This window comes from Musca autumnalis, unplaced genomic scaffold (assembly GCF_047663935.1).
Source record: "Musca autumnalis isolate F117 unplaced genomic scaffold, ASM4766393v1 scaffold_4, whole genome shotgun sequence".
Taxonomy (NCBI): domain Eukaryota; kingdom Metazoa; phylum Arthropoda; class Insecta; order Diptera; family Muscidae; genus Musca; species Musca autumnalis.
Window position 1 is genome coordinate 241,763,487 of NW_027411977.1, and position 27,106 is coordinate 241,790,592.

Here is a 27,106-nt window from a genome sequence, read left to right on the forward strand (position 1 = left end):
ACGATTGTTTTGAGTTATTTATGTGCTTAAAGTGACTCCAAAATTTTTCCAAAAAGCTCATCTATAAAAACTTTAAAAGCTTTTTGTGAGTGAGCTTTTTTTCTATTGAATCACCTTGTAATTAAGATTTTATCTAATCTTATGTAAAAGCTCATCCAAATATGACACAGGGATATGACGTTGTAAAATAGTCATAACCCTATTATTTATATTTTTCAAATAACTGTAAACACGAACAGAATCGGAAAAATAGAAAAAATATAAAATAAAAATAAAATGGATGTTGCTTTAATTTAATATAAATTAGGTGTGTTCGCTTACTCAACAATTCGTACAAATTTGTACAAGTTCAGTAACTTCTTGTAATCGGCTAAGGTCTTTTGCATTGTACTGAAGAGTAAACGAACAACATCCAGCAACAATTTGTAAAAATTTTGTGTAAACGAACACACTGATTGTAAACAACATATTTAATAGCAATTTGTCAGATTATTTTGTGCAGTATTCCTTTCCATTTTTAATTTTCGAGCAATTATTTTGCAAATTTGCGTATTACGTAAACAAAGATCAGCTGACTGGCATCTTATATAATTTTAGACTAGTCTAAACAACTAGGATTTAAAAGTTGGATTTAGAAATCGAGTCGATTTAAAATGACTAGTCTAAAAGGGCTATTAAGACAGCATTAATGTTTAAAAAATTTGGTAATAAGTAATGAAACATCAAGAAAAATTGAATATTAATTATCCCTTAAATTTCCCTCTCTCTCTCTCCATTCTGCTCAGCCCTGATCCACGGTGTTGTGGTAGGTACATCGCGAAATAATAACAACACAAAATCTTTTTTTTTACAATTAAAATGTCAAAACTGGTTTTGTTTTTGTATGAGAATTCAATTTACAACTTATTTTGACAGTTCAAGTTTAATCAGCTAGGCTAACTTATGTATCTACCTTGATAATTGTAAAACATAGTTTGCTTAAATTAGGGTGGTTCTCTCTCTCACTTACTCTGTTGACACAACTTGGATCTCTTGTTAAAACGACAACAGAAAATAGTTTGGCCGGCACCATTCTTCATTTCGTACCTATGCGTTATTTAATTATTTTGTTGTAGTTTATAACAAAATTTAATAAATTAGCAATAAATAAGTGTTATTAAACAATATTCATCAGCTAACATTTCAATTTCAAGGTATATTTTTATATTAAAACGAAGTGTCTATCAAAGAAATCATGTGAAATGTCAAAACCACCGCACTGTTTGTGGATGGTATTGAGAGTGTGTATCATTTCGTTTGCTCTTACAGTGTTTCACATTGGGGGAAATTGTTCGAAGAAAATATGTGGAAAAAAGAAACGGTGATTGTGTTTGTCATTACGTTTGGATACTGCTGAACAGCTAGAAAAGAAAATTCATCGAATAGAATAAAACATACATACGAGTATATACAGTGAGTGTCAAAAATATTCGGTTTTCAATTTCACCAATAATAACACCTCAGTATTTTAGAAGCCCGTGCCCAATATCCAAACACCAAATACTTAAAAAATGTTGGCCCTGTGGCAATTAAAAAAATGTATGCAACATGGATCCATGGCAACCCTATAAGCGAGAATGACAAAGAAAACGTTGTTAACCCTGTTTTCTAAGCGTCAAAAATATTCGGTTTTTGTAACTTTTGTTAAATATTTTGCCAAAAAACAGGTCATTATCGAACTTTTTCTGCAATATTAGTATACATTTTAATAATTGCGAATAGAATCTTTGTTCCTGTGTGCATAAATATTATATTTTATAGCAATTTATTAAAATTTAGCGCTAAGGAAAAACGCTAAAAAACAAGAAATAATGAGAACGAGGTTTACAACAATGATAGACACACACTTGAACAAAATATGAGAAAGCGAAAGGCTCAAACTAATAAACTATACAGTGGTTCGTACGTACGCATTTTTGAAAAAGAATAGGGATTTACTGATTTTAAATGCAGAGAAGATAAATGTCAAGGTTGTTTTGAGTAAGGCAGACCACAACAGCAGGATGATGAAGATCGTATCAGATGTAATGACGTATCAACGTGTCAACAAAGATCCAACAACAAACCTAACAAAAAAGAACAACGAACTCGTAGAGAACTCGGTACTAGAGAGACGAAGACTCAGAATTGACGTTGCAACAGCACTCAGGTTATACGGACTTCCAAAAATCCACAAGGATGATTACCCTCTGAGGCCGACATGTCTCTCCGTAAACTTGCCATCTATGGAATTATGCAAAGACATTGTCCAAATACTGAAAATACTGACAATCAACTCCAAATACAATGTCAAGGACTCAACAGAATTCAAAAACATAATAAAAGATATAACAATTGACGAAAATGAGAAGATGGTGTCATTCGACGTCGTGTCTCTATTTCCCAGCATACCAATAGACTTAGGTATTAAAATAAAAGAAGACCAATGGGTCGAAATAAAAAAAAAATATACTAATATGACAAAGGGCTTATTTTTCAATATTCTCACATTGTGCATTAAGGACAACCGATATTTTAAATACGATGACAAAGTCTATAAACAGAAAAAGGACTGCCTATGGGTTCACCACCTTCTCCGATTGTAGCTGACCTAGTGATGGAGAAACTTCTTGACACCTGTATGGAACATTTGACGAAGAAACCTAAAATTTTTGACGAAATATGTGGACGATGTTTTTGTGATTCTTAGGAAAGATGCAATAAATGACACTCTGATGACATTAAACAGCTACAACAAAAATATCAAATTTACAATGGAAGAAGAAGAGAATAGATGTCTGCCGTATTTGGATACATTAATATATAGAAAAACAAGTGAGCAAAGGCTATAGTCGGGTCGGGGCCGACTATGTGATACCCTACACCACTACCCCTGTGCATAAGCTTTTGTCTGGTAAAATTCAAAATATTAAAATTGGGATAGCTTAGCGCCTTTGCTCCGAATGTCTTCATTAATACAGGTCAATTTTGTTGAAACGCATTTAAGTACATCGTCATTACAACTTAAATAAAACAAGTGAGAAAAGGCTATAGTCGGTACGGGGCCGACTATGTGATACCCTACACCACTACCTCTGTGCATAATCTTTTCACTCGAAAACATTTATTTTAGGGAGATACGAAAGTCTTCACCTTTTATACCAAATGACTTAAGGCGAGGCGAACTGAACCAAAATAATTAATATTTAATTTTATATTTGACTACTATCAACATCGCCAACATCAATATGCTTCTTTCTCTGTGAGAAAATTTTTTGATGATGTGATCAAAATTCCGACCTTTAGTGTGACTGCGATACCTCTATTATTTGACCACCTACGCTAACCTACTTTGCATAATTTTAAAGATGGGATTTTTTACTTTCTTAGTCAGGCTTTGCTTTTAGACGGTCACCCAACCAAAGGTGTGATATCCGTCATTATTATTAAAATCGCAAAAATGAAAAGTTGGGTTCTATTAGCGACTATTGCGATATCTTCGTTGTTTGGCCACCTACGACAACCTACGTTACATCGTTGTAAAGTTGATATTTTCTACATTCATTGCCCGGTTTTGCCTTTGGTATACCCCTTATAGATTATTGCAATATCTCCGTTAGTTGGTCACCTGTGCCGACCTAGTTTGCATCATTGTAAAGACGTGATCTTTTACTTTCATAGTCCGGCTTTGCTTTTGGAAAGTCCCCAACCAAAGCTGTGATATTCGTCATTATAATTAAAATTGCAAAAATAAAAAATTGGGTTTTATTTGCGACTATTGTGATATCTTCGTTGTTTGATCACCTACAAGAACCTACTTTACATCATTAGAAAGGTGATATTTTCTACTTTCATTGTCAGGTTTATACCCCATATAGATGCTGAGATATTCGCTTTGGAAAAAAACGTTGTCCTTTTATCCACATAAGTTTTTTGCCCATTCCGACCACTAAATATTATCCGACCATCACCAAAATCAATAGGCTTCTTCCCAAAATTTCGTGACGATCCCATCAAAATTGCGACCTGTAGCGTGATTACAAGGTTTAGATGGACAGACAGACGGACGGACGGGCACACATAGCCAGAACGACTCAGCTCGTCGAGACATTCATTTTGGTATATATAAGTATGGGTCTACGACCATTATTTCGATGCGTTACAAACTTTTTGGCCAAAACTAACTTATAATATCCTCCCCACATAGTGGTGTAGGCTATAAACAGCAGAAATAAAAGGAAATTTTGCTTATTTTTGAATATTTAGTCGAATATAGTTAAAGATTAAGATTAAATAAATAATAAAATAAAAAATAGTCACCACAAACTACAAAATAACTTATTTTACTTTTATTATCGTTTTCCATAATTTATTGAATATTTTTCCCTTTTTTATTTCTATTTATTTTAATAACCAAACGTTTGTTTATGTTTTTGCCAAGAAGTCCGCCACAATGCATTCGAATTTAAATCAGCTGATCAAACTTGCAAATTCTTACAAGAAAAATTTTCCTTGCAAAAACTTTAAACAAAACTCTTGAAAATTCTCTCACAATTATCTCCAAATTCGCTCTCTTTTACTTTACAAATTTGTTACCGAACAGCATTTTGCAAAAGTTTGCACAAACTTGTATAAACTGTCGGGTTATCGTACACACCTATTATGTTAAAGCTTAAAGCTGCATCTTACACAAACATGCCATATTGTACTTCTTGGACGATCTTGACCGCGAAAATGAATTAAAGATGCTTTAAATTGTCTTAAATAATTTACGAAATTAATATAATCTTGCTTTTCTTTTACAGCCATCCATAAATACTTTGTAGTAAAATAGTTTTCTTCAATTGAAAACTAAAATATTCAAAGCAAAAATGTCGCAAGTTTTTTCCATAAAAACTGAACCCTTGGCCAGCGGTTATGAACAGAAAGATTCTACCAATGATGCAAATACAATAAGCTGCAATATAACAACATTTGAAAAATATGCAAATATGATAAACGACATTAAGGAAGAAAAACTGGACTTGGATAAAATGGAAGAATTTTTACCAGATAATGTCGATAACGCCACAATCGATATAATTAAAAAAGAGAACGTGGATGAAATGGACGAATTTTTATCGGAGGATTCGCCTAGCAAAGAGGACTTGGATGAAATGGACGAAGTTTCACCTGAGGATTCACCTAGCATCTACTCACAGTCATTATTCACATGGAAATCTGATGATCGTACGAAAGTTATTACCCATGATGAAATACAACACCAACATCTAAGCGATACAACAATTCAACAGATATCATTACCCAAATTAGAAATTTTTGATGTTTACACAGATGAGGATGAAAGTAAACGCCCTGAGATCAATGGTGATACAGACGCTAACGTCAGTGCTAATGAAGAGAGATCTCAAACAGCTACCAAATATAATTGTGAACTATGTGATTGTTCTTTTAAAGTAGTGAAAAATCTACGGACACATATGAGAACTAAACATCCATTGTCTATTGATACAGAGTATATCTGCAAAATTTGTTATCAAAAATTTACCACACAGATGGGCCTTGATAGACATTCTGTCACAATGCATCCAGGAGCTCAAACACCTACTGACCATAAATGTGAAATATGTGGTAGTTTTTTTAGGGAAGCTAAAAAACTACGGAGACATATAAGTGATGTACATCCTTCCTCTATTGATATAAAGAATGAATGCGAAAAATGTCATAAAAGATTTACCACAAAAATAGGCCTTGATACTCATTCTAAAATGATGCATCCAGCTGCTGAGAAACCTACTGAACACAAATGTGAACTTTGTGGTAGTTGTTATAGGGAATCTAAATTATTGCGGGCCCATATAAGATACAAGCATATGTCATCTACCGATTCAGAGTATATCTGCGAAATATGTCATAAAAGATTTACCACACAAACAGGTCTTGATCGACATTCTTACCGGATGCATCCAGTAGCTGAAACATCTACTAAATATAAATGTGAAATATGTGGTAGTTGTTATAAGGAATCTACAACTCTCCGGACACATATAAGAGATAAACATCCTTCGTCGACGTCGTATATTTGCGGAATTTGTAATGAAAGATTTTTCACACAGACTGGTCTTGACAGGCATTATGACTGGAAACATCGGTTAGATGAAACACCTGAAACACCAACCGAACATAAGTGTGAAATATGTGGCAGATGTTTTAAAGAAGTTGTGACTCTCCGTAGACATATAAGGGATAAACATCCTCTGTCTCTAGATACAGAGTATATCTGCGAAATATGTCATCAAAGATTTACCGCCCAAATAGGCCTCGATACGCATTATTTCAAGAAGCATCCAGGAGTTTGTACCACTCAAACGTCTACTAAACTTAGTTGTGAAATTTGTGGTAGATATTATACAAGCGGAAAAACTCTCCGGGAACATATAAGAAAGAAACATGAGTAATCTTGTAAGGACATATTTGTTCGAATGCAGCCCATTAACATTGCGCATCCCAACGAAAAGAAGGAACTACAAAAAATGTTTTTGGTCACTGTAATGTGTAAATATACATATGTACATATATGTTTAGGTGTCATAATTATCATCAAATCATGACACAATTAGCTAGCTGATCGAATATGAAAAGTCAAATCCTGTAATTTCCCCAACAACATAAAGAAAGTTTTCACATAACATATTCAAATTTTACGATGCCGCTACCTGGGTAATTGTGCCATGCATCAAACTCAAACATTAGGTGTGTTCGTTTACTCAACATTTTGTACAAGTCCAGTAACTTCTTGTAATCGACTAAGGTCTTTTGCATTGTACTGTAGAGTAAACGAACAACATCCAGTAACAATTTGTACAAATTTTGGGCAAACGAACACACATATTTTCATTGCAATTATTGTAATCACATACATATGTATGTAATGGGTACTTTACAGGATATGTTATTTTACATATGAGCTGTCACTTTGTATATACTTTTTTCTATATGTTTATAAAAAAGTGACAACCCATATGTGAAAAACATATGGTTTAAAGTACACATAAGTAATTCGAAGTAATTCTGTTAAATCATTACATCAAAAATAAAATATAAATTAAATAAAAATGTTAACAAAACTTTCATTTATTGCAAGAGCTATTTAAGTTATATTTTAATTTGATCTACAATAGAATCACGATTATTCGTAATTCAGTAGTGCGATTCTCTAACTGATTTTTAAACCCTCCACCATAGTATGGAGGGTATATTCAGTTTGTCATTCCGTTTGTAACACATCGAACTAATCATTTGCGACCCTATAAAGTATATATATTCTTGATCAGTATATATATTGTTACGGAATTAGATTTAACTAATCTCCGTCTAGACGTTGTTTTATTCCGCGATACGATTTGTACCAAATAAAACAGGGTTCGTTTTAGATTACGTTTCTACAATGCTTTATTTACTTTATTACACTTATTCGGAACCGACTGTAATTACTAAGCACACAGCAAGTCGCTAGTTAGCACGCAGCTATTCTTTAACCGATATGTTCAGTTCAACGCTTAAAACACAACACGGTGCTCTTGAAACAATTTTAAATGGAAGGTGCTTACACCTCGGAAGTTTTTGCGGATTCTGAAACTACAATGTTCATAGATGAGAACAATCAAAAAACAAAAAAAAAAAAAAAATCGCCGGAGCGCTTTTTAAATAAATCGCGATTTAATTTGACATTTTTAGGGGTTGTTTAGGTTTTCGCGATTTTGCTTGGAAACCGCATTTCCTATCAAAATGGGACTAATACAAATATTGTAGCTATGAAAATTCTCTACAAGATCGACCTTTATGGTATTTTCGTAATTCTTACCATTTTTGAGATATAGAAGTTCAACTTGGGACAATGCACTGACTGTATCGCCCCCTTACAAAACAATGTCATGAAGGGTGCGCCTTAACTAACTTTTGATGAAAACCGCTTACACAGGGAAAGTTTTTGTGAATTCTGAATCAGCAGTGTTCATAGATGAGAAAAATCCAAAAACAAGAAAAAATCGCTGTAGGGATTTTTAAATAAATCGCGGTCAAAATTCACATTTTTAGGTTTTTAAGATTTTGCTTGAAAACCGCAAGTCCAATCGAAATGGAGGTAAAGAAAATGTTGTAGCTGTCAAAATTCTCTAGAGGACTGACTTTATCATTTGTTCCCAGCTTGTACCATTTTTGAGATAAGGAAGCTCAGTTTACATTTATAGTTTTTTTTGTTAGGTTTTCGCGAATTTGCTTGAATACGGTAAGTCGTATCGACATGTGGCCTGAGAAAATCTTAAAGCTGTGAAAATTCTCTACAAGACTGGCTTAAGAAACTTATCCTTAGTTGTAAAATTTTTTTAAATATATAAGTTTAAGTTGGGAATTTGCAGTCATGACATTGTTTTATAAGGCGGCACTAAAGTATTGAATTGAATTTGAATTGTCCCAATTTGAACTTCTATATCTCAAAAACGGTAAAACCGACGAGAACATCATGAAGGTCAATCTTGTAGAGAATTTTCATATCTACAACATTTCTTTTAGTCCCATTTTGATACGAAATGTGGTTTCTAAGCAAAATCGCGAAAACCTAAACAACCCCTAAAAATGTCAACTTAAATCGCGATTTATTTAAAAAGCGCTCCAGCGATTTTTTTTGTTTTTTGATTGTTCTCATCTATAAACATTGTAGTTTCAGAATCCGCAAAAATTTCCGAGGTGTAAGCACCTTCCATTTAAAATTGTTTCAAGAGCACCGTGACAACTAACTCGTCATTCCCAGTTCCCCTGTATTTATACCCCAAAGTCCCCTGTTCGAGAAATATCTAGAACATTTGGCAACACCTGTACCACGAACACACAGACGCACATTCGCACTAAGCGAACAACCATCCTCACATACATACATGGGGGAATACAAGCGGACGACAAGCACAGTAATGACGTAATTACAACAACAAACAAATGCAAGAAATAAGAAATGACAACTAAACGATAATTACAAACAAAAGCACATTAATCAAAGGTAAAGTAACATCTAGAATAATGAAGAGAGTTCTACATGGTAGTAGTTGTTGCTTAAATAAAGTAACTGCGTAATAAAAGCTTTACGTTACAATTCAAATTTTTTAAATTAACGGAATTTAAACTAAACTAACTTAAACCTATCAGTTATATATATATATATATATTCTGTCCGTCTGTCCGTCTGTTGTAATCACTCTAGCGTCCGCAATAATTAAGATAGAGTGCTGAAATTTTGCACTCAAGGGTCTTTTTCCATAGGTAGGTCAAGTTCGAAGATGGGCTATATCGGTCCACTCTTTGGTATAGCCCCCCCTATATAACGGTACCTCCGGAATTGAGGTATTTTGACGTTCTTCGCCACATTTGCAGATCGAATTAGCTATAATTTGGCACTTAGGATTCCTAGTGATCAACAAACTTATATCCCAAAGGATATGGGCATAGGTCCATGTTTTGGTATAGTCCCCATATAACGTTACCTCCCTATTTTCGGTATTTTGAGAATTTTAGCCACAATTTTTAACTAGCTGTAATTTGACATTTGAGGTTCTCAGTGGTCATGAAACATCTCCACGAAACATCGTCAACATAGGTCCATGTTTTGGTATAGCCCCCATATATCGGCACCTCCCGATTTTCGGTATTTTGAGAATTTTAGCTACAATTTTTAACCGAACTAGCTGTAATTTGCCATTTGAGGTTTTCAGTGGTCATGAAATATCTCCAACAAACATCGTCAACATAGGTCCATGTTTTGGTATAGTCCCCATATAACGTTACCTCCCAATTTTCGGTATTTTGAGAATTTTAGCCACAATTTTTAACCGAACTATCTGCAATTTGACATTTGAAGTTCTCAGTGGTCATAAAACATCTCTAACGAAACATCGTCAACATAGGTCCATGTTTTGGTATAGCCCCCATATAACGTTACCTCCCAATTTTCGGTATTTTGAGAATTTTAGCCACAATTTTTAACCGAACTATCTGCAATTTGACATTTGAGGTTCTCAGTGGTCATGAAACATCTCCACAAAACATCGTCAACATTGGTCCATGTTTTGGTATAGCCCCCATATAACGGTAGCTCCCGATTTTCGGTATTTTGAGAATTTTCATTCCCGATTTTCGGGAATTTTCAGTGGCCACGAAATTTCTTCACTAAAATTCGTCAACATGGGTCCATTTTTGAGGGACTACATTGTTTTGATGAAACTACCCTCAATTTGACTCTTGAAGTTGCCTGCAGCTATAAAACTTTTCCGCCAAAAGTTTAAAGATAGGTTGACTCTTTGATATAGCCCAGTAAGTGGTACCTTTCACCTAGCTGAACACATTTTTTAGATTAGATTAGATTAGATAACACTGTGCAACAAAATGGAGGTGAAAGTCTGGGGCAGGGAAAATTCCTCTTGTGGAAGAAAGGCCTTGGTGAGTATATTATGAACCCCGAAGGACAGATTCGCCGTGATTCGAACTTCCGCGTTATGGCGTGATGAAATTTTTGTTAGAGACCCTGTGGGCCATCAGGAATTAGCGTTATATCTTTGTTCACTGTTGCTTAAGTGCTCTACAAATACAACAAACAAAGATATAATGCTAATTCATGATGGCTTACAGGGTCTCTTGCAAAAACTTCATCACGCCATAACGCGGAATTTCGACTCACGGCGCATCTGTCCTTCGGGGTTTTTAATACACACACCCAGGGCTTTCATCTCCAAAAGAAATTATCTCTGCCCCAACATTTGTGTTCACAGTGTAATTTAAGCAATAGTGGGAGGCAGTAGGAGTCTATCCATTGTTCTATCTAAATTTGTGAAAAGACCCTAATTATTCCATTTTAATTAAGACTATTTTATGGTGGAGGGTATAAAAAGTTCGGCCCGGCCGAACTTAACGACTTTTTACTTGTTTTGAGTTACCGACAATTGTCGGTACAATACAGTAGTGCCATTTTTGACTTACCGACAAATGTCGGTAAAATTAAAATGCTTATAATTTCGGTAATTAACGATGTTTTTCGGTAAGCTAGCGACGAATAAAAAGCAGTCGTAAAGTTCTACCGATAGTAAGAGTGATGTCAACTTTTATTTGAACTTTTCATTCACCATTTTGCGTTTTAATTTTACCGATTTTTGCCGGTAACTCAAAAAATGAGATAGAGAATCGCACTACAGATGCTTATAATTTCGGTAATTACCGATGTTTTTCGGTAAGTTAGTAACGAATAAAAAGCAGTCGTAAAGTTCTACCGATAGCAAGAGTGTTGTCAACTTCTGTTTGAACTTTTCATTCATAATTTTGCGTTTTAATGTTAGCGATTTTTGTCGGTAACTCAAAAACTGAGTTAGAGAATCGCACTACAGGTGACCAGTAGTGAGATTCTCTAAGGCATTTTTTGGTTGCTGACGAAAATCGGTAAAATTAAAACGCAAAATGATGAATGAAAAGTATGAATAAAAGTTGTCAACACTGTTGCTATCGGTAGGCCTTGGGGACAACTTTATTTTAGTTCCTAACTTACTGGCAAATTTCGTTAATTACAGAAATTATAAGCATTTCAATTTTACCAATTTTTGTCGGTAACTAAAAAGTGCGTTAGAGAATCCCATAACCCTGCGTCTACACATGACAGGACAGTTAAGTTCATGTATTGATTGTCAAAATCGCAAAACTTGCCTGTGTGACGTAGGCGTCCAGACAACTGCAAAAACAGTTGTAAAATTATGAATGAAAATCATCGATTTCTTTTCGTTTTCCGATCACATATGTTGTTTTTGTACATATTCTCTTGTTTTCAGCGCATTTGCATTATCATCTCACTTCTTTTTTCACAAAAATGTCAAAAATTTGTTAACCCGACTGTCTGTGAAAAAATTATGGACAGCTGGAAGACAACCGACATATGTATGTATGTGTTAGTACATCAGAGTTGTATTTGAAGACAAACTGTCTGGTGTAAACGCCTAGTTATTACAGAGCCATAACATTTGGTAATTTATAGCATGTTTACATTAGAGCTTTTTATCGACCCTAGCCTTTATGAATTTTGCTTTGCAATGAAATCCACGGTAAACGTACTTTTGTAATAACTACAAACTATATAATAGTAATTTTAATTTATTTTAGAATTCAAATTGAATTTAATGAAATATTCATTACATTTTTTAATACCATTATCCCCGGCATATTTAAAAGTAAACACAACAGTCAATGGTTGTCTCTCTCACTTTCACACTTTCACTCTGTTGACACAACATGTGTCGGTCTCTTCTTAAAACACAATACAGTTTAGACGGCTCCATTCACTTCGTACCTACGCGTTATTAACTTTTAATATTTGTTTGTTAATTTTATAATAAAATATAATATACAATTAATAATAAATAAGTGTTATTAATCAATATTTATTAATTCACATCAAATTCAAGGTATGTTTATTTTTATTCGTATACCTATATTAAATTTCCAAATTACAAAAAGGCCGTGTTTATTAAAAAAAGAAAGTATGTGAAATGTCAAAATCACCACAAAATGTTTGTGGATGGTAATGAGAGTGTGTGTCATTTGGTTTGCTCTCACAGTGTTTCACAGTAGGAAATTTTTAATAATTGGAAAAATTTTAATATCCAAATATAATTTGGAAAAGGACGGCTATAACAAAGGGCTGTCATATTGTATGTCAAAGATTTTGCCCGTGAAAACAAATAAAAAGTACCCAGCAAAAATACTCATTACAAATTGTCCTACTTTTTGATTATTTTAACAAGGGAATGTCATAGGAAACCAGTACTTATGTTTTGGCCACTAAGAAGTAGATAAATAGGTAGTTAATAAGTAGTTACAACTTGAAGTAACCAGAGAGTAACTACTTATTTATCTAATTTTTAGTGTCCAAAAAATAAGTACTGCTTTCCTATGACATTCCCTTGTTAAAATAATCAGAATGTAGGACAATTTGTAATTAGTATTTTTGCTGGGGTACTTTAAATTGTTATAAAATTAAATAATTATAATAATATAATAATAATTATAATAATAATATAATAATTTCAAAATATTTATATACGAAATTTTTGTTTTCCTTTTACAGCCACCCCTAAATACTCTATAGTAAAATTGTTTTCCTCAATTGAAAAGTATAATATTCCAAGTAAAAATGTCGGAAGGTGTTTCTATAAAAACTGAACCCTTTGCCAAAGATTATAAACAGGAAGATTCTACCAATGATACAAATACACTAGACTGCAGTACAACAAAACTTGAAAATTTTACAAATATGGTGAATGTTATTAAAGAAGAGGAACTGGACTTGGATAAAATGGAAGAATCTTTAGTAGAGTATAGCGATAACACCACAATTGATGTAATCAAAAAAGAGAACGTGGATGAAATGGACGAATTTTTGCCAGAGGCTTCGCCTAGCTTCTACGCACCACCGTCACTACACACATGGAAATCAGATGATTGTACGGAAGTCATTACTACATCATTACATACAATGCATCAACAACAACATCTAACTAGTACGATAACTCAACAAATATCCTTACCCAAATTAGAAATAATGGATGTGCACACAGAGGAGGATGGTAGTAATGACCTTGAATTCAGTGATAATACAGATACTAAAGTCAATGATAATAGAGATGATGATTTAAATTCCACTCAAATACCTGCTAAACATAATTGTGAAATATGTGGTAGATGTTATACAGAAGATTTTAATCTACAGAAACATATGAGAAATAAACATCCTTCTTTAATAGCTACGGAGTATGTCTGTGAAAAATGTGATAAAAGATTTATCACACAATTAGGTCTTGATAGTCATTCTTACAGGATGCATCCAGGAGTAGCTCAAAAACCTACCGAGCATAAATGTGAACTATGTGGTAGTCGTTATAAGAACTCTAAACATCTCCATGAGCATATAAGAAAGAAACATCCACCTATAGATTCAGAGTATATCTGCAAAATTTGTCATGAAATATTTACCACACAAGCAGGTCTTTATAAGCATTCTTACCGGAAACATCCGGTAGCTACTAAACATAAATGTGAAATATGTGGTAGTTGTTATAAGAAATTTAAAACTCTCCGGGAACATATAAGAAATAAACATCCTTAGTCCATAGACTCAGAGTATTTTTGAGAACTTTGTAATGACAGATTTACCACTCCATGTGGCCTTGATACACACTGTAAGAAGATGCATTAAAATAAGTCGAGCCGAATCTACAGCAAAGATTTTACAGAATGGAGTTACGGGTTATGGATGTGCAGAATGTGGTTTTAGAGGTAATGACAACCAGAAATTTCTGATATACATACAATAGCAACTATCTAAATACAAATGTGGGAATTGGGGCATAATTGTTAAGACGCAGTCCGGCCTGATCAAACATTTAAAAAGTTAATATTTCAATTAACGCAACACTTTAACTCACAATGTGAAGTAGGAACTACAACGAACTACAATAAATAACTTTTTTGTAGACAGTGAAATATATTCATTTGTCATAAACATCATCGAACATATGATAAGAGATTTTTTGGGATCACTAACTATAGCTCTGTTCCAGAACTAAAAAGTTTTTACAATTTTTACCACTTTTACACATTTTGCGTTCCCGTACACAAAATTTATATGAAAATCGTTTACGACTTTTACCACTTTATAAAGTACGGGTACAGGCCATATATCAACATATCAATTGTGTAATTTGACATTTCCCTCCGCTGCCGAATGGTATCCTCATATGACTATACATAGTTATATGTGATCCGGACAAATTTTCCACAATAACATGTAAATATCATTTGACAATAGTCAAATGTACATATTAAATAAAAGTGCTAATAAAAATTATTCAAGAGTTTCATTTATCATTTATTTTATTATTTATTTATGTAATATTCCAATTTGATCTGCAATAGAATCACGATAATTCGTAATTCTGGGGACCAGTAGTACGATTCTCTAACACATTTTTCGAGTTACCAACAAAAACCGGTAAAATTTAAATACTTATACGGGTATGTTCTGAGACACACTTCACCTCTCACTTCACTCCACAAGCATTTTGTTCATCGCATTTTTACTTATTATACCCTCCACCATGTGGTTATTCCGTTTGTAACACATCGAAATATTCGTTGGAGACCCTATAAAGTATATATATTATTGATCAGCATAAAATTCTATGTCGATTTAACCATGTCCGTCTGTCTGTTGAAATCAAGATACAGCTCGCAATTTTAAAGATGGAGAGTTAATATTTGGTACCGAAGTTTTTATTACTTGCAGGATGGTTGGTATTGAAAGTGGGATATATCGGTTTAGGTTTTAAGGTTTAAGCTTCATTATCCTACCAAAATGGCTGAAATTTGGTACGTAATCTTCTTTAGGGGTATACAACTTTCTCCCAGAATTTTGTCGGTATCGGTCCACGCCTTCATATAGCCCACATAGAACGGTACCTCCCGATTTTCGGTATTTTGAAGGTTTTAGCTTCATTATCACATCGAAACGGCTGAAATTTGGTACTTAGTCTACGTTGGTGGTATAAAATGTTCTCCTAGAACTTTGTCGGTTTCGCTCCATGCCTTCATATACTAGTGTTGGGCAATCTCGTTCATTGAGCAGATCGATCTTTTTCATTCCATTCACCAAAAAGATCCGGGTTGTTCACTTCGTTCGTTGGCTCTTTTTCATTCAATAAAACATTTTAGTTCATCATTTTCTATTGAATATCGTTCATGGTTCTTCTTCTCTACATTGATTGTGTGTGTCAGTTTGTGATGCTTGCGTTAACGCAGCTTGCGTAAGTAGATTTTGTGTGTAAAACTAAATATGGTGGTTCTGCTTCTAATTTTGTAATCAGTAATGTCTTGACCATCAGGGATCTAAATGAACGACATAAACGAATGTGCTGGATACGGATCCGTTCGTTCTTTTCATGGAATCGTTCCTTGGAACCGGTTCGTTCATGAACGACACAACTCTATCATATACCCCCTACCGATTTTCGGTATTTTGAACGTTGTGGCCTCAATATTCCACCGAACTGGCTGAAATTTGGTATTTAGACTTCGTTGGGTGTACCCAAACTTCCCCTTTTCATTTGTGGGTAAAGGTCCACGCCTTCATATAGCCCCCATGGAAAGGTACCTCCCGATTTTCCGTATTTTGATGTTTGTGACTACAATATTCCACCAAAATGGCTGAAATTTGGTATTTAGTCTTCAATGTGATATAAATCTGTTCGCGTACTATAATTTAATTAACCCACGGCTATACACACATACTATAGCAAATACAAATCAACAAGAACCACACAGAAATTTGTTTTTGTTTGTAATGTTAGTGCCATCGGTATATGTAAACAAAACTAATATTTTTTTTACATTTTATTGAATATTCTGAAAAACATGAATGAAAATCTGTTACATTTTCAATTTGAATGTTTCCATAGTCCCGGTCCACACTAGCGTGAATTTCATTAAAAAATGTCATGAAATTAGGTGTTCTTAAATCGAATTCCCCACTACAGCAATTTTATGATTATACTCTACTATGGACGTCGATCTAGAGACGCATAATTTCATATCAAAATTTCAGTGAAATTACTGTAGTGTGGCCCGGGACATATCATTCCACTAAATGTATATTTTCAAGTAGAGGGGGAGGGGAGGTTACATGTCAATCATGAACAAGTCTTTATGGGAAATAACTTTTTTTAATGATATATTTTTGTACCCTCAGCATTTATGCTAACGAGGGTATATGGGCAAAACTGCCAATTATTTCATATTCCATTTCCAAAAAATTAAATTTTTTTCTTTCCGCGCTACATCAACGATTTTTGGTACATAGGTTAAGAAAAAAATCCCCTGTACAAATCCGCTCGCGAGCAAATTTTTGGTTGTTTCGGACAAATGTTATCGCGGTTTTACTTCTGCTTTTAAGAAAAAATTATTATAAAAACGCTAATTATTTTATTGAGCACAATTGTCACTAAAAAGTTATCACGAAGTGACGTCATTACGTAGATTGCATAATATTTGTAAAATGTTACTCAGCATTCGCGGAATTTACAAAAAATTGACAAAATTTTAAATGTAATCCGAATTTTTTGAAAATATAGGTCCATTTACCCGTCAAAAATTACAAAAAAGTAAGAGTTTTAAATAAAGACATCACGGGAAATCAAATGAGACCAAACTTATAATCATCGGGATAGTAGTTAGGATATTATAGCCAAAATAAGCACATATTTGTGTTACAAAAAACAAATTTTGGTTTGGAATAATAGTTTTCACATGCATTCTAGAGTTGAAAATATTGGAAAAATTCTATAGGAGTACTTCTTTTATTTTTCTTCAAACTCCCAAAGAAAATGGGCGGATTTTGCTCTATCTACATTCACATAGAAGGTTTCCCATTGAGGAAAGTTATCGGGTTGATGAAATAAATCATTAGTCATTTTAAACGGAAATAGAGTTCAAATAAACCGCTTTTACATATATGCATTATTAAAATATGTGTAAATCGCGTATTTATCAAAATCGTTTTGTCCGCATGTGATTTTCATGTACAGCAAGACCATATCTTTTAATTTGTATATATTTTTCGAAATATAATTTTGACGCTAAGATGTAGCATCGGCTGCATCTTAGCATTAAAAAACCTATAAAACATCGCTAATTTGCGCAAAGTTCATACAATTTCGTTCCGCATCAGGTTTTAGTGTCACCATGAAAATCTGCATCGATATATACCTATTTCAAGGCAATCAGTCAAGAACCGTGGATGTAGCATCACACACTATTTTTGGGATAAAATGAATGCAGTTCCCTTATCAGTGAAGTTTTTAAATCTCTGTTTCCGCAAAAAGGAAGATGCTGCACTAGGCATAGCAGTGCAAGCGGCCGACAGAATACGCGATAAAATGCGCGATATTTTCAAAAACAATATTAGGTGATTTTCCTACCTTGGAATTTCTCCTATCTCGCGTTTTAGTAGATGGATTTTAACGAGTATTGATTTATTAGATCCGCAACGTAAAAATCCAAAATTTGCAATCATGCACAAGTAAATCGAATGCCAATTGTACAAATTAGACCCGAAATATTTGATTTTTAGACATTTGTTCGGACAAAATTTTCGTATTTGGATACAGATTTCTCTGAAGCTGTGTAGGCTACATTCACGACACATATATCAAATAAATCAGAATCGTGAGTTCTTCATTCATATATATGATTTTTTGAAAAACCTGTTTGCGGAACGAAATTATAAGAAAATTTCAAAAAACACTTAAAATCTGGCTTCAAAATGTCAGCATCATTTAATGGTAGACGCAGATCAAATTTTGAAAAGTTATACATTGGTGGGATGATCCTTTTTTAGTTGGCTTCTACTTTCACTTTAACAGGAAAATCGGAAAAATGTGGTTTAATCACAACTCGAGAGGAAACAAAAAAAGTCACGTTGGCTTCAACACATTTTTACCCATTTTTTAACATAAATATAGCCACAGCTTCCGCGCAAATCAACTTTGAAGGCCAATATTTTTTGCCATGTCTAAAAACATTTCATTTTATCCAAATGCATTTAAATTGTACAATATACAACCACTATTCGCGAGCTATAAAGGGGTAAACCTTGGCTTCAACGATGTTAAATTTTCAATAATTTTGCCCATATACACTTTCATACGGGCAAAATGTGCCTCATGGAAATAATGGTTTTAGACCCCAAGTATGTTTGGACGAAATGTGTTTCAGACAATTTGGAGTCGATTGAGCAATGTCCGTCCGTCTGTCTGGCTGGCTGGAGCGCACGATAACCGATTCAGTTCAAATTTTGGTTTTCGTAATATTTTTCCCAAACTTAGTTTAAGTTCGAAGATAAGCTATATCGGTCCACTCCTTCCTGTACCTCCCCCACAAAAGTTCAAAAATGTTTGGAAAATTTGTGCGCACGATAACTCTTGAAGGGAGTAACCGATTTGGTCCATACTTTGCCCATCGTGAAATGTGTACCAGACTTAGATAAGGTTTCAATATGGACTCAATCGGTCCACTCGTTCGGGTACCTCCCACACAAAATTTCGGAAAAGTTCAGTTTAGGGCCATCTCTCGAATCGCTTTGATTTTTGTTTTAGCAACTTGTATTCACTGCCCTCCATACGACGGGACAAGTTTCATCAGGGGCAAGTCCATACTTCCTGAGAAAATAACCTGAAAGTTGCAAAAAACCCCCTATGGCACCGTGTGAGGTGGTTGGAGCGCAAGATAACTCTCGAACGGATCTGCCGAGTCGGTCCAAAATTTGGCCTTAGTAATATTTTGTCCAAACATAGTTTGAGTTTGAACATAAGTCCTGTGGGTCCAACTCCATCCGGTACCTCCCATACAAAATTTCGGATAACTTCAGTTTAAGCCCTGATATCGAATCACTTTGATTTTTGCCTCAATTACAATGGTAAAAGTTTTTAGGGGCAAGTCCATACTTTTTGAGCAAGTAGCTCGAAGAGTGTAAAAGCCTCCTATGGCACCATATGTTGTAGCTTGAGATCCACTTCCATAACGGTCTCCTCCGCAAAACTTCTGATCTTTAATCCTAATCAACATTTTTGTCGGTTCAAACGCCCAAAATTTTTTAAACCCCCTAAATAAATTGTTTTAATATACACAGGCTGAGGGTATATCTCTGTCGGCAAAGCCGACTGATACTTTTTTACTTGTTCCCTCAAAAATATATATTCCTAATAAAGTGTCACACGGAATTTGACACTAACATTACAGCTCAGTTCAGTCAGCTGGGTATTGCTGTTAACTTATATCGTTCTAACATGTCCACTAGGTTTCAAATAGCAAGAATGGTTAACCTTTTGCTGTGGTGTTATCTGGAAGTTGGCCAATATTTAACTTCCGAAAATCGAAAAAAGGTTAATCTTGTTAAAAGGTTAACAAAGTTCATTCATCCGAGCTACATTTTTTGACCCAACTACCTGAAATTTGACGTTGAGGTTCCTAATAACCACAATATCTCCACAAAGAACTGTGAACATAGGTAATTGTTATGGTATAGCCCCCATATAACGGTACCTCCCGATTTTCGTTATTTTGGGGATTTTAGCTACATTTTTTGACCGAACTACGTGTAATTTCACGATTGGGGTTCCCAGTGGTCACAAAACGTCTGCACCAAAAACCGTCAACATAGGTCCACGATTTGGTATATACATATAATTATATAATTATTCCACAAGGGAGACTTCATATTAGCTCAATGATATGGGACCTACTGTTTATAGCCGAGTCCGAACGGTGTGTCTTCAGACACTACTTTGTAGAGAAGTTTTACATGACTGAAATACTCAAGAAATGTCGCCAACATTACTGAGGGGTATTTTGCCACCGTTGAACATTTTTGATGTTGGCTGGCCGGGGAATCGAACCCACGACCTTTAGCGTACAAGGCGGGTGTGCATACCATTGCGCCACGGTGGCACCCCCACGATTTGGTATAGCCCCCATATAACGGTACTTCCCGGCACCTTTAGGTCGAATCCTATAACTTTGCGTGTTGCGTGTGCGTTAAAAAAAAATACATGTATTTCAATTTGAAATTAGGTTTTGACCTAAAGGAGCAATTTTTAGCGTAGTAAAAAATAATAGCTTCTTGTAGGTACTGGAACAGGCATACCAACATTAAAATATGTATTTGGTCTGTTCCAGAACTGGAAGCATCAACTAATTTGTAGTATTTTTTTTTTCGCTAACGTAACGGAAAATGGCTATCGCAGTAAAAATTAGTACATTCTTGCAGTACTGGAACAGACCAATTACTATCACCTTCCCCCTTCCTCCTTCCCCTTCACCTTCCATATATGTTTAATAATTTTCGGCAATAAATAAATAATTTTTAATCCTCCACTCAGTGATGCCAGATTTGCCGATTTATCGGCATTTTGCCGATTTTTAGTCCAAAAAAATAGAAATGCCGATTTGCCGATTTTTACCCCTAAAATGCCGATTTTTGGTTAAGGCAACTTGTTCACATAAAATTTCCGTTTTGTATGAAAATTGTGGTTGCTAGAACTAATTTGGTACAATAACCAAGGCAACTATATCGTCAAGAGTAGTTTGATTAATAATAATAAAATTTTTTAACATATTATAAAAACAGTTTGAATTTTCCTGATTACCAAAACGTGTACTTCTGTATATACGCCAAGGAAATTGTTCAAAAAACGAAATTGTCGAAAAGTGGGTTAGTGGAAATAATTAAAAACTGCACAAAATTTAACAATGAACTTTGTTTTGAAAATTTAATTTAGAACATAAACTTAAGTGCCTAGCTTCAGTAAATCAAAGTTTTATAATAAATGGCACAGAAGATTCATTTTTCGACATTATAAAGCAATACGAATGCTTTATAAACATAAACGAAAAGCAAGTATCACGCGAACTTTCACGTTTAAATTTCAGAAATTTGTTTAAAGATAAAAGCGTAGAGTTGCTAGAATTTTGGAAAACAGTGTGTGAATTAATATGTGCAATAGGGCTATAACCAAAAAAATACCACCACATAGCCGTGTAGAGCATGGAAAACTATTATGAAATACGGCGTCAATTTTTCTCTATCGCGAAAAAAGTTTCCGCACCAAATGCATTGAAGTTCAGTAATGCATTTTTTAATTTTAGCTGTTATGACAACATATTTATTTGCTTTTAATTAAAATTTTTATTTTTTTGTAATCTAATTTAAAATCGTTATCAAAGCGTTCTGGACCAATTTGTTCCCAAATCGCGCCATTTCGGAGCATATTAGGAACTTTTGATACTATTGCAATTTTTGCTTTTTCTTTATAAACTCGTGAATTTTATGTTTATATTTTTTGTACTTACCGGACAAAAGAATATGGGGTCATTTGCAACGAAGTCGCGTAAGTTACAGGCTGTTTTCGTTGACTTTGCCTGTGAGAATCGTATATGTTTTTTACAAAAATACAACACCAGTACCACGTGGGAAATTTTGTCCTAATAATGAAAACGCGTTTCTAAGATCGATTCGGTGAAAAAAGTTTCCGCGCCGACTGTAATTACTAAAATCCTTTTGATATTTTTTCTACTTATAATTTTAAATTTGCTTTGTTTGAATAAATATTCATAGAAAAAATACAATTCTCACAGGCAAAGTCATTAAAAACTGTCTGTAACTTTCGCGATTTTGTTGCAAATGACACCATAATTTCTTGTCCAATAGGTACAATAAATATAAACATAAAATTCGCGAGTTTATAAAGAAAAAACAAAAATTGCAATAGTGTCACAAATTCCTAAAATTCTCCGAAATGGCGAGATTTGAGAACAAATTGGTCCAGAACGCTTTGATAATGATTTTAAATTAGATTACAAAAAAATACAAATTTTAATTAAAAGCAAATATGTTGTCGTAACAGCTAAAATAAAAAATGCTTTGCTGAACTTCAATGCATTTGGTGCGGAAACTTTTTTCGCGATAGAGAAAAATTGACGCCGTATTTCATAATAGTTTTCCATGCTCCACACGGCTATGTGGTGGTATTTTTGATATTTGCAAAAAAGTGCAAAAAGTTATAACCCTAATGTGCAAATTCTGAACCATTATTTACTATTTTGTCCAAATTTATTAAACATATTTTAGTCTTGCCACATTCTTCAGCAAATGTGGAAAGAGTTTCTAGCCAAGTAAATTTAAATAAAAACAAGTAAAAAAGTATTAGTCGGCTTTGCCAACAGAGATATACCCTCAGCCTGTATATATTGAGGAATTGATCTACATTGACCATTATGAAAGTGGATCTCCAGCCACTATATATAGTGCCATAGGGGGATTTTACACCCTTCGGGATGTTTGCTCAAGAAGTATGGACTTACCCCTAAAAAAACGTTTACCATCGTAATTGAGGCAGCGAATGCAAGTTGCTTCCACAAAAATCAAAGTGATTCGATAGCAGGTCTTAAAGTGAACTTATCCGAAATTTTGTGTGGGAGGTACAGGATGGAGTGGAAAAATATAGTACATATTTGAACCTGATCTATATCTAGTATATATATTAGGATGTGAAAAGTATGGACCAATTCAGCCACTCCCTTCAAGAGTTACCGTATAAACAAATTTTCCGAAAAATTTTGAACTTTTGTGTGGGAGGTACCTGAAGGAGTGGACCGATATGGCTTATCTTCAAACTTAAACTATGTTTGGACAAAATATTACTAAGGCCAAATTTTGGAACGAATCGGCAGATCCGCTCTAGAGTTATCTTGCGCTCCAACCACCTCACACGGTGTCATAGGGGGTTTTTGCAACTTTCAGGCTATTTTCTCAGAAAGTATGGACTTGCCCCTGATGAAACTTGTACAGTCGTATGGAGGGCAGTGAATACAAGTTGCTAAAACAAAAATCAAAGCGATTCGAGAGATGGCCCTAAACTGAACTTTTTCGAAAATTTGTGTGGGAGGTACCCGAGGAGTGGTAGACATTTCACGATGTGCAAAGTATGGACCAAATAGGTTACTCCCTTCAAGCGATATCGTATCAGAGGTATCTGAATGAGTTGACCGATAATGCCCATCTTCGAACTTAAACTAAGTTTGGACAAAATATTACGAAAGCCAAATTTTGGAAAAAATCGGCTCATCCGTTCGACAGTTATCGTGCGCACCAATCAGCCAGACAGACAGACGGGCGACTCCAAATTGTCTGACACACATTTCGTCCAAACATACTTGGGGTCTTAAACCATTATTTCGATGAGGCACATTTTGCCCGTATGAAAGTTTATATACCCTCGTTAGCATAAATGCTGAAGGTATAAAAACAATCACCTTATTAATTATCCTCTTAAGACAATATTAGTATACGTTTTGTTTAGCTTGACTGAATTGAAAATATATTGATCTCATATATACACGTACTTATAAATATATACTACATATGCATATGGTAAAACCATTTATTTATTTTCATACATATTTTGAATTATTGCCTTGGTTTATGAATTGTTAATTGTTTTGTTGTACTTAAAATGTTATTTTTTAAACTTATGCTTATTAAATAAAGCGATAATTTGAACTGAAATAAATGTTTTTTAATCTGCCGATTTTTTGACGATTTTGAAAAATTTTTGCCGATTTTGCCGATTTTGGCACCTGAAAAGTGCCGATTTTCGACCAAACTTATCTGGCATCCCTGCCTCCACTGTCAATTACAAAAAAGGCGGCAATAACAAACAAAAACAGCTGTTTTCCCTGTGGAACTCGTGAGAACAAAATAATTCTCTAACAAAAATCAGTCTCATTACATCCCACATCGGAATGACAGTTATGTTAATGACTGCAAATTTCTTTGACATTTTACATTTTTTCGTTCGTTGTCGAAAAGTTTATATACAAATAGTTTTTTTTAACAAATTAATATGTATCTCTAAACGAATATAAATTACCTTGTGCGGTCCGTGTGTGATAATGATGAAAAATGTAATTAACATCGAGATTTGTGTTAAAAATTATTGTGTATACGCGAGAACAATCGATTGAAAAACGCGTGCCGACCGGAGAGTTAAAACTAAAACTGCGTGTGTGTCATGGCTAAACGGAACGAATTGTGAATCGGTTTGTCACAGTGGGGTTGAGTGTCGTATTATGAGTTTGTACTTAACCGGATTAAAACAGTCGGTTTGTGTTTCAAATGTCAATTGCATAGCGTAAACGTCAAATACACCCTCATGAAGAGTTTAACCCGCAAAAAGCTCAAGTGCGAACGCCGTTTTAAATAAATCAATGCGCCATGGATAAATCATTGAGTTATGCTAAGTTTACATTTACGAAATCCACTTGATTTCCACTTGATTTCATCTGGATTTCATTTGACGTTTAACCTATGGATTTGACAGTTGAAAACGAGTGGATTTCGTAAATGTAAACCAAGCATTAACGACTAGATCAGTGATGTGCAGTTATCTACATTATACCTCGTTCACACTTAACCAGATTAACCCAGTGCGTTTGGGTTTCAAATGTCAATACCATAGCGCAAATGTCGAATAAATCCTCAAAAATTGGCTTAACCCGACAAAAAAATCTAGTGTAACCGTGCTATTATAGTTCGTTTAAATATAACCTTACCACTGGGTTTTCAAATGTCAATTCAATTGCGTATGTGTCAAATAAATCCTCAAAATAGTAAGTTTACATTTACCAAATCCACTCGATTTCAACTTTCAATTCCATTGCTTAAACGTCAAATGAAATCCAATGGATTTCAGATATGTTTTAATTTGACGTATACGTAAAGAAATTGACAGTTGAAATCGAGCGGATTTTGTAAATGTAAACCAAGCATAAAGAAGGTTAACTCGGCAAAAAGTTATGATATAAACATGCTATGAATATCCTGTCGCAACAATCTGGTTAAAGTACAAATTTGTCTCAGCACAATAGAGGAGGATAACCATGTAACAGTATCCAGTGAATTTCAAATGTCAATTCCATTGCGTGTACGTCAAAGAAATCCTCATGAAGAAGGTAAGACCGACAAAAAGCATGAGATAAGACAAAGTCAATTGCTTATATTTCTTTGCTTATAAAAATGAACAGATATTATGGGTACTTTACACGATATGTGTTGTCACTTTGCATATACATTTTGTATATAAAAAGTGACAACCCATATGTAAAAAACATATCGTGTAAAGTACCCATTAGCAATTAAAAGAATCATGGGAAGTTTTGTTTGTCAAATAATAAATCAAGGGCTAATGTGCGTTTACATTTAATCGGATTTACTAACCGGTCCTAAGTCCCCGGCACATACGGATTGTTGAGTGGCGCGTTACAACAACCACATGCAAATTTGTTTCCTTCTGGGATGTTTGTGGGAACAATTATTATAAAAATCAAACTTTTCCATACTTTTAATTAACATTTTTATTCAAATTTGTAGGTTAAATTCAGTTTAGTACAAACTATAGCTGAGTTCCTTTACTTACCTGAGGTTAACACTATGTTTACATTTACGGAATCCACTCGATTTCAACTGTCAATTTCATTGCTCAAACGACAAATGAAATCCAATCGATTTCAGATGAGTTTTCATTTGACGTATTTACAAAGGAATTGACAGATGCAAAGCGTTCCTTAACCCCAAAAAATGGTAAAACTGGCAGCAATTTTTAAGAGAGTGAGAGAGAGCCTTTCTCTTCTACCACAGGCTACCAGACAATTTTCTGCAGGTAAAAAATTGTAGAACTGATTTTTCGACATTTGTTTGACGATTATTTCACAATGAAGAAAAAAATGAACGAAAAACAGAAGAAAAAGTCGAACGCTGACAAAACAAAATTAAAAACTGTGAAATAAAAGAAGAAAATCGATTTTTGTATGTTTCTTTTTGACATTGCTACCAGATCTACCATTTTTCCGTTCCTTTACTTTTGTGGTAAAAATGTTCATGAGAGAGCAATTTTGAGCGATTTTGAAACTTTTCTCTTTTACCACTTTTACCATTAAAAAATAAAGGAACAAAGCTAATATATGTACATACATACATACATACATAATAGCCCTGTTCCTTTACGTGCAAGAATCCTCAAGTTCTACCACTTTTTACTCGAAAAGTGTTCCTTTACTTCTGACACCATACAATTCATATGGGAGCAGTTTAAAACTTTTACTACTTTTGCCGGTTTTACCATTTTCAAAAGTAAAGGAACATACCAATTATTTTTCATCTTTGCCAACACAATCAGGGCAATCATGAATAAAAATTCCGTGCGGAATTTGTTCCCTTTCCTCAATTTAACATTTTTTTTATTTTCGTAATATTTTTTGTTTCCCTAATATTTTTTTATTTCCGAAATATTTTTGTCAATTATGCGGGAATATTCCATAAATAGATACTAGTAGTTTTCCACGTTTTATTACGTCTTAATAAAGAATTTCACCGAGGGAAATATTCATGATTGCCCTGAAT

General features: G+C 34.1%; 3 protein-coding genes across 6 annotated transcripts in view; 2 read left to right on the forward strand and 1 right to left on the reverse strand.

The window, feature by feature from the left end:
• The window catches only part of LOC141403818 (uncharacterized), a 241,152-nt gene extending 216,473 nt beyond the window's left edge, over positions 1 to 24,679 (reverse strand). Inside the window, exon 1 of the mRNA XM_073986812.1 lies at positions 24,579 to 24,679. The gene's annotated coding sequence lies outside the window, so the exon portion shown is untranslated. The remainder of the gene's footprint in view (positions 1 to 24,578) is intronic.
• On the forward strand, positions 986 to 14,861 carry LOC141403773 (uncharacterized). 2 transcript variants are annotated; one of them, XM_073986718.1, is made up of 2 exons: positions 986 to 1,193; positions 4,824 to 7,145. In XM_073986718.1, exon 2 carries the CDS (start codon positions 4,890 to 4,892, stop codon positions 6,474 to 6,476), a length of 1,587 nt encoding a protein of 528 aa, XP_073842819.1. In that variant the 5' UTR covers positions 986 to 1,193; positions 4,824 to 4,889; the 3' UTR covers positions 6,477 to 7,145. The 2 variants fall into 2 exon arrangements, with proteins under 2 accessions (XP_073842819.1, XP_073842821.1); XM_073986720.1 differs by lacking the exon at positions 4,824 to 7,145 and adding an exon at positions 13,169 to 14,861 and having other exon boundaries at positions 1,041 to 1,193.
• LOC141403759 (uncharacterized) overlaps positions 24,453 to 27,106 on the forward strand; it is a 567,712-nt gene continuing 565,058 nt past the window's right edge. For 2 of the 3 annotated variants that reach the window (XR_012412889.1, XM_073986683.1), the window contains exons 1-2: positions 25,181 to 25,317; positions 25,475 to 25,659. Coding sequence is in view for 1 of the 3 variants with exons in the window: in XM_073986683.1 (XP_073842784.1) it covers positions 25,651 to 25,659 (9 nt within the window). In the remaining 2 variants the exon portion in view is untranslated. Of the gene's footprint in view, positions 25,318 to 25,474; positions 25,660 to 27,106 lie in introns of all 3 variants that reach the window. The other variant, XM_073986676.1, reaches the window with a different exon arrangement.

Bases quoted from the DNA above. Each gene is read 5' to 3' on its own strand.
- LOC141403773 (XM_073986718.1), top strand. From the start codon at position 4,890: ATGTCGCAAGTTTTTTCCATAAAAACTGAACCCTTGGCCAGCGGTTAT.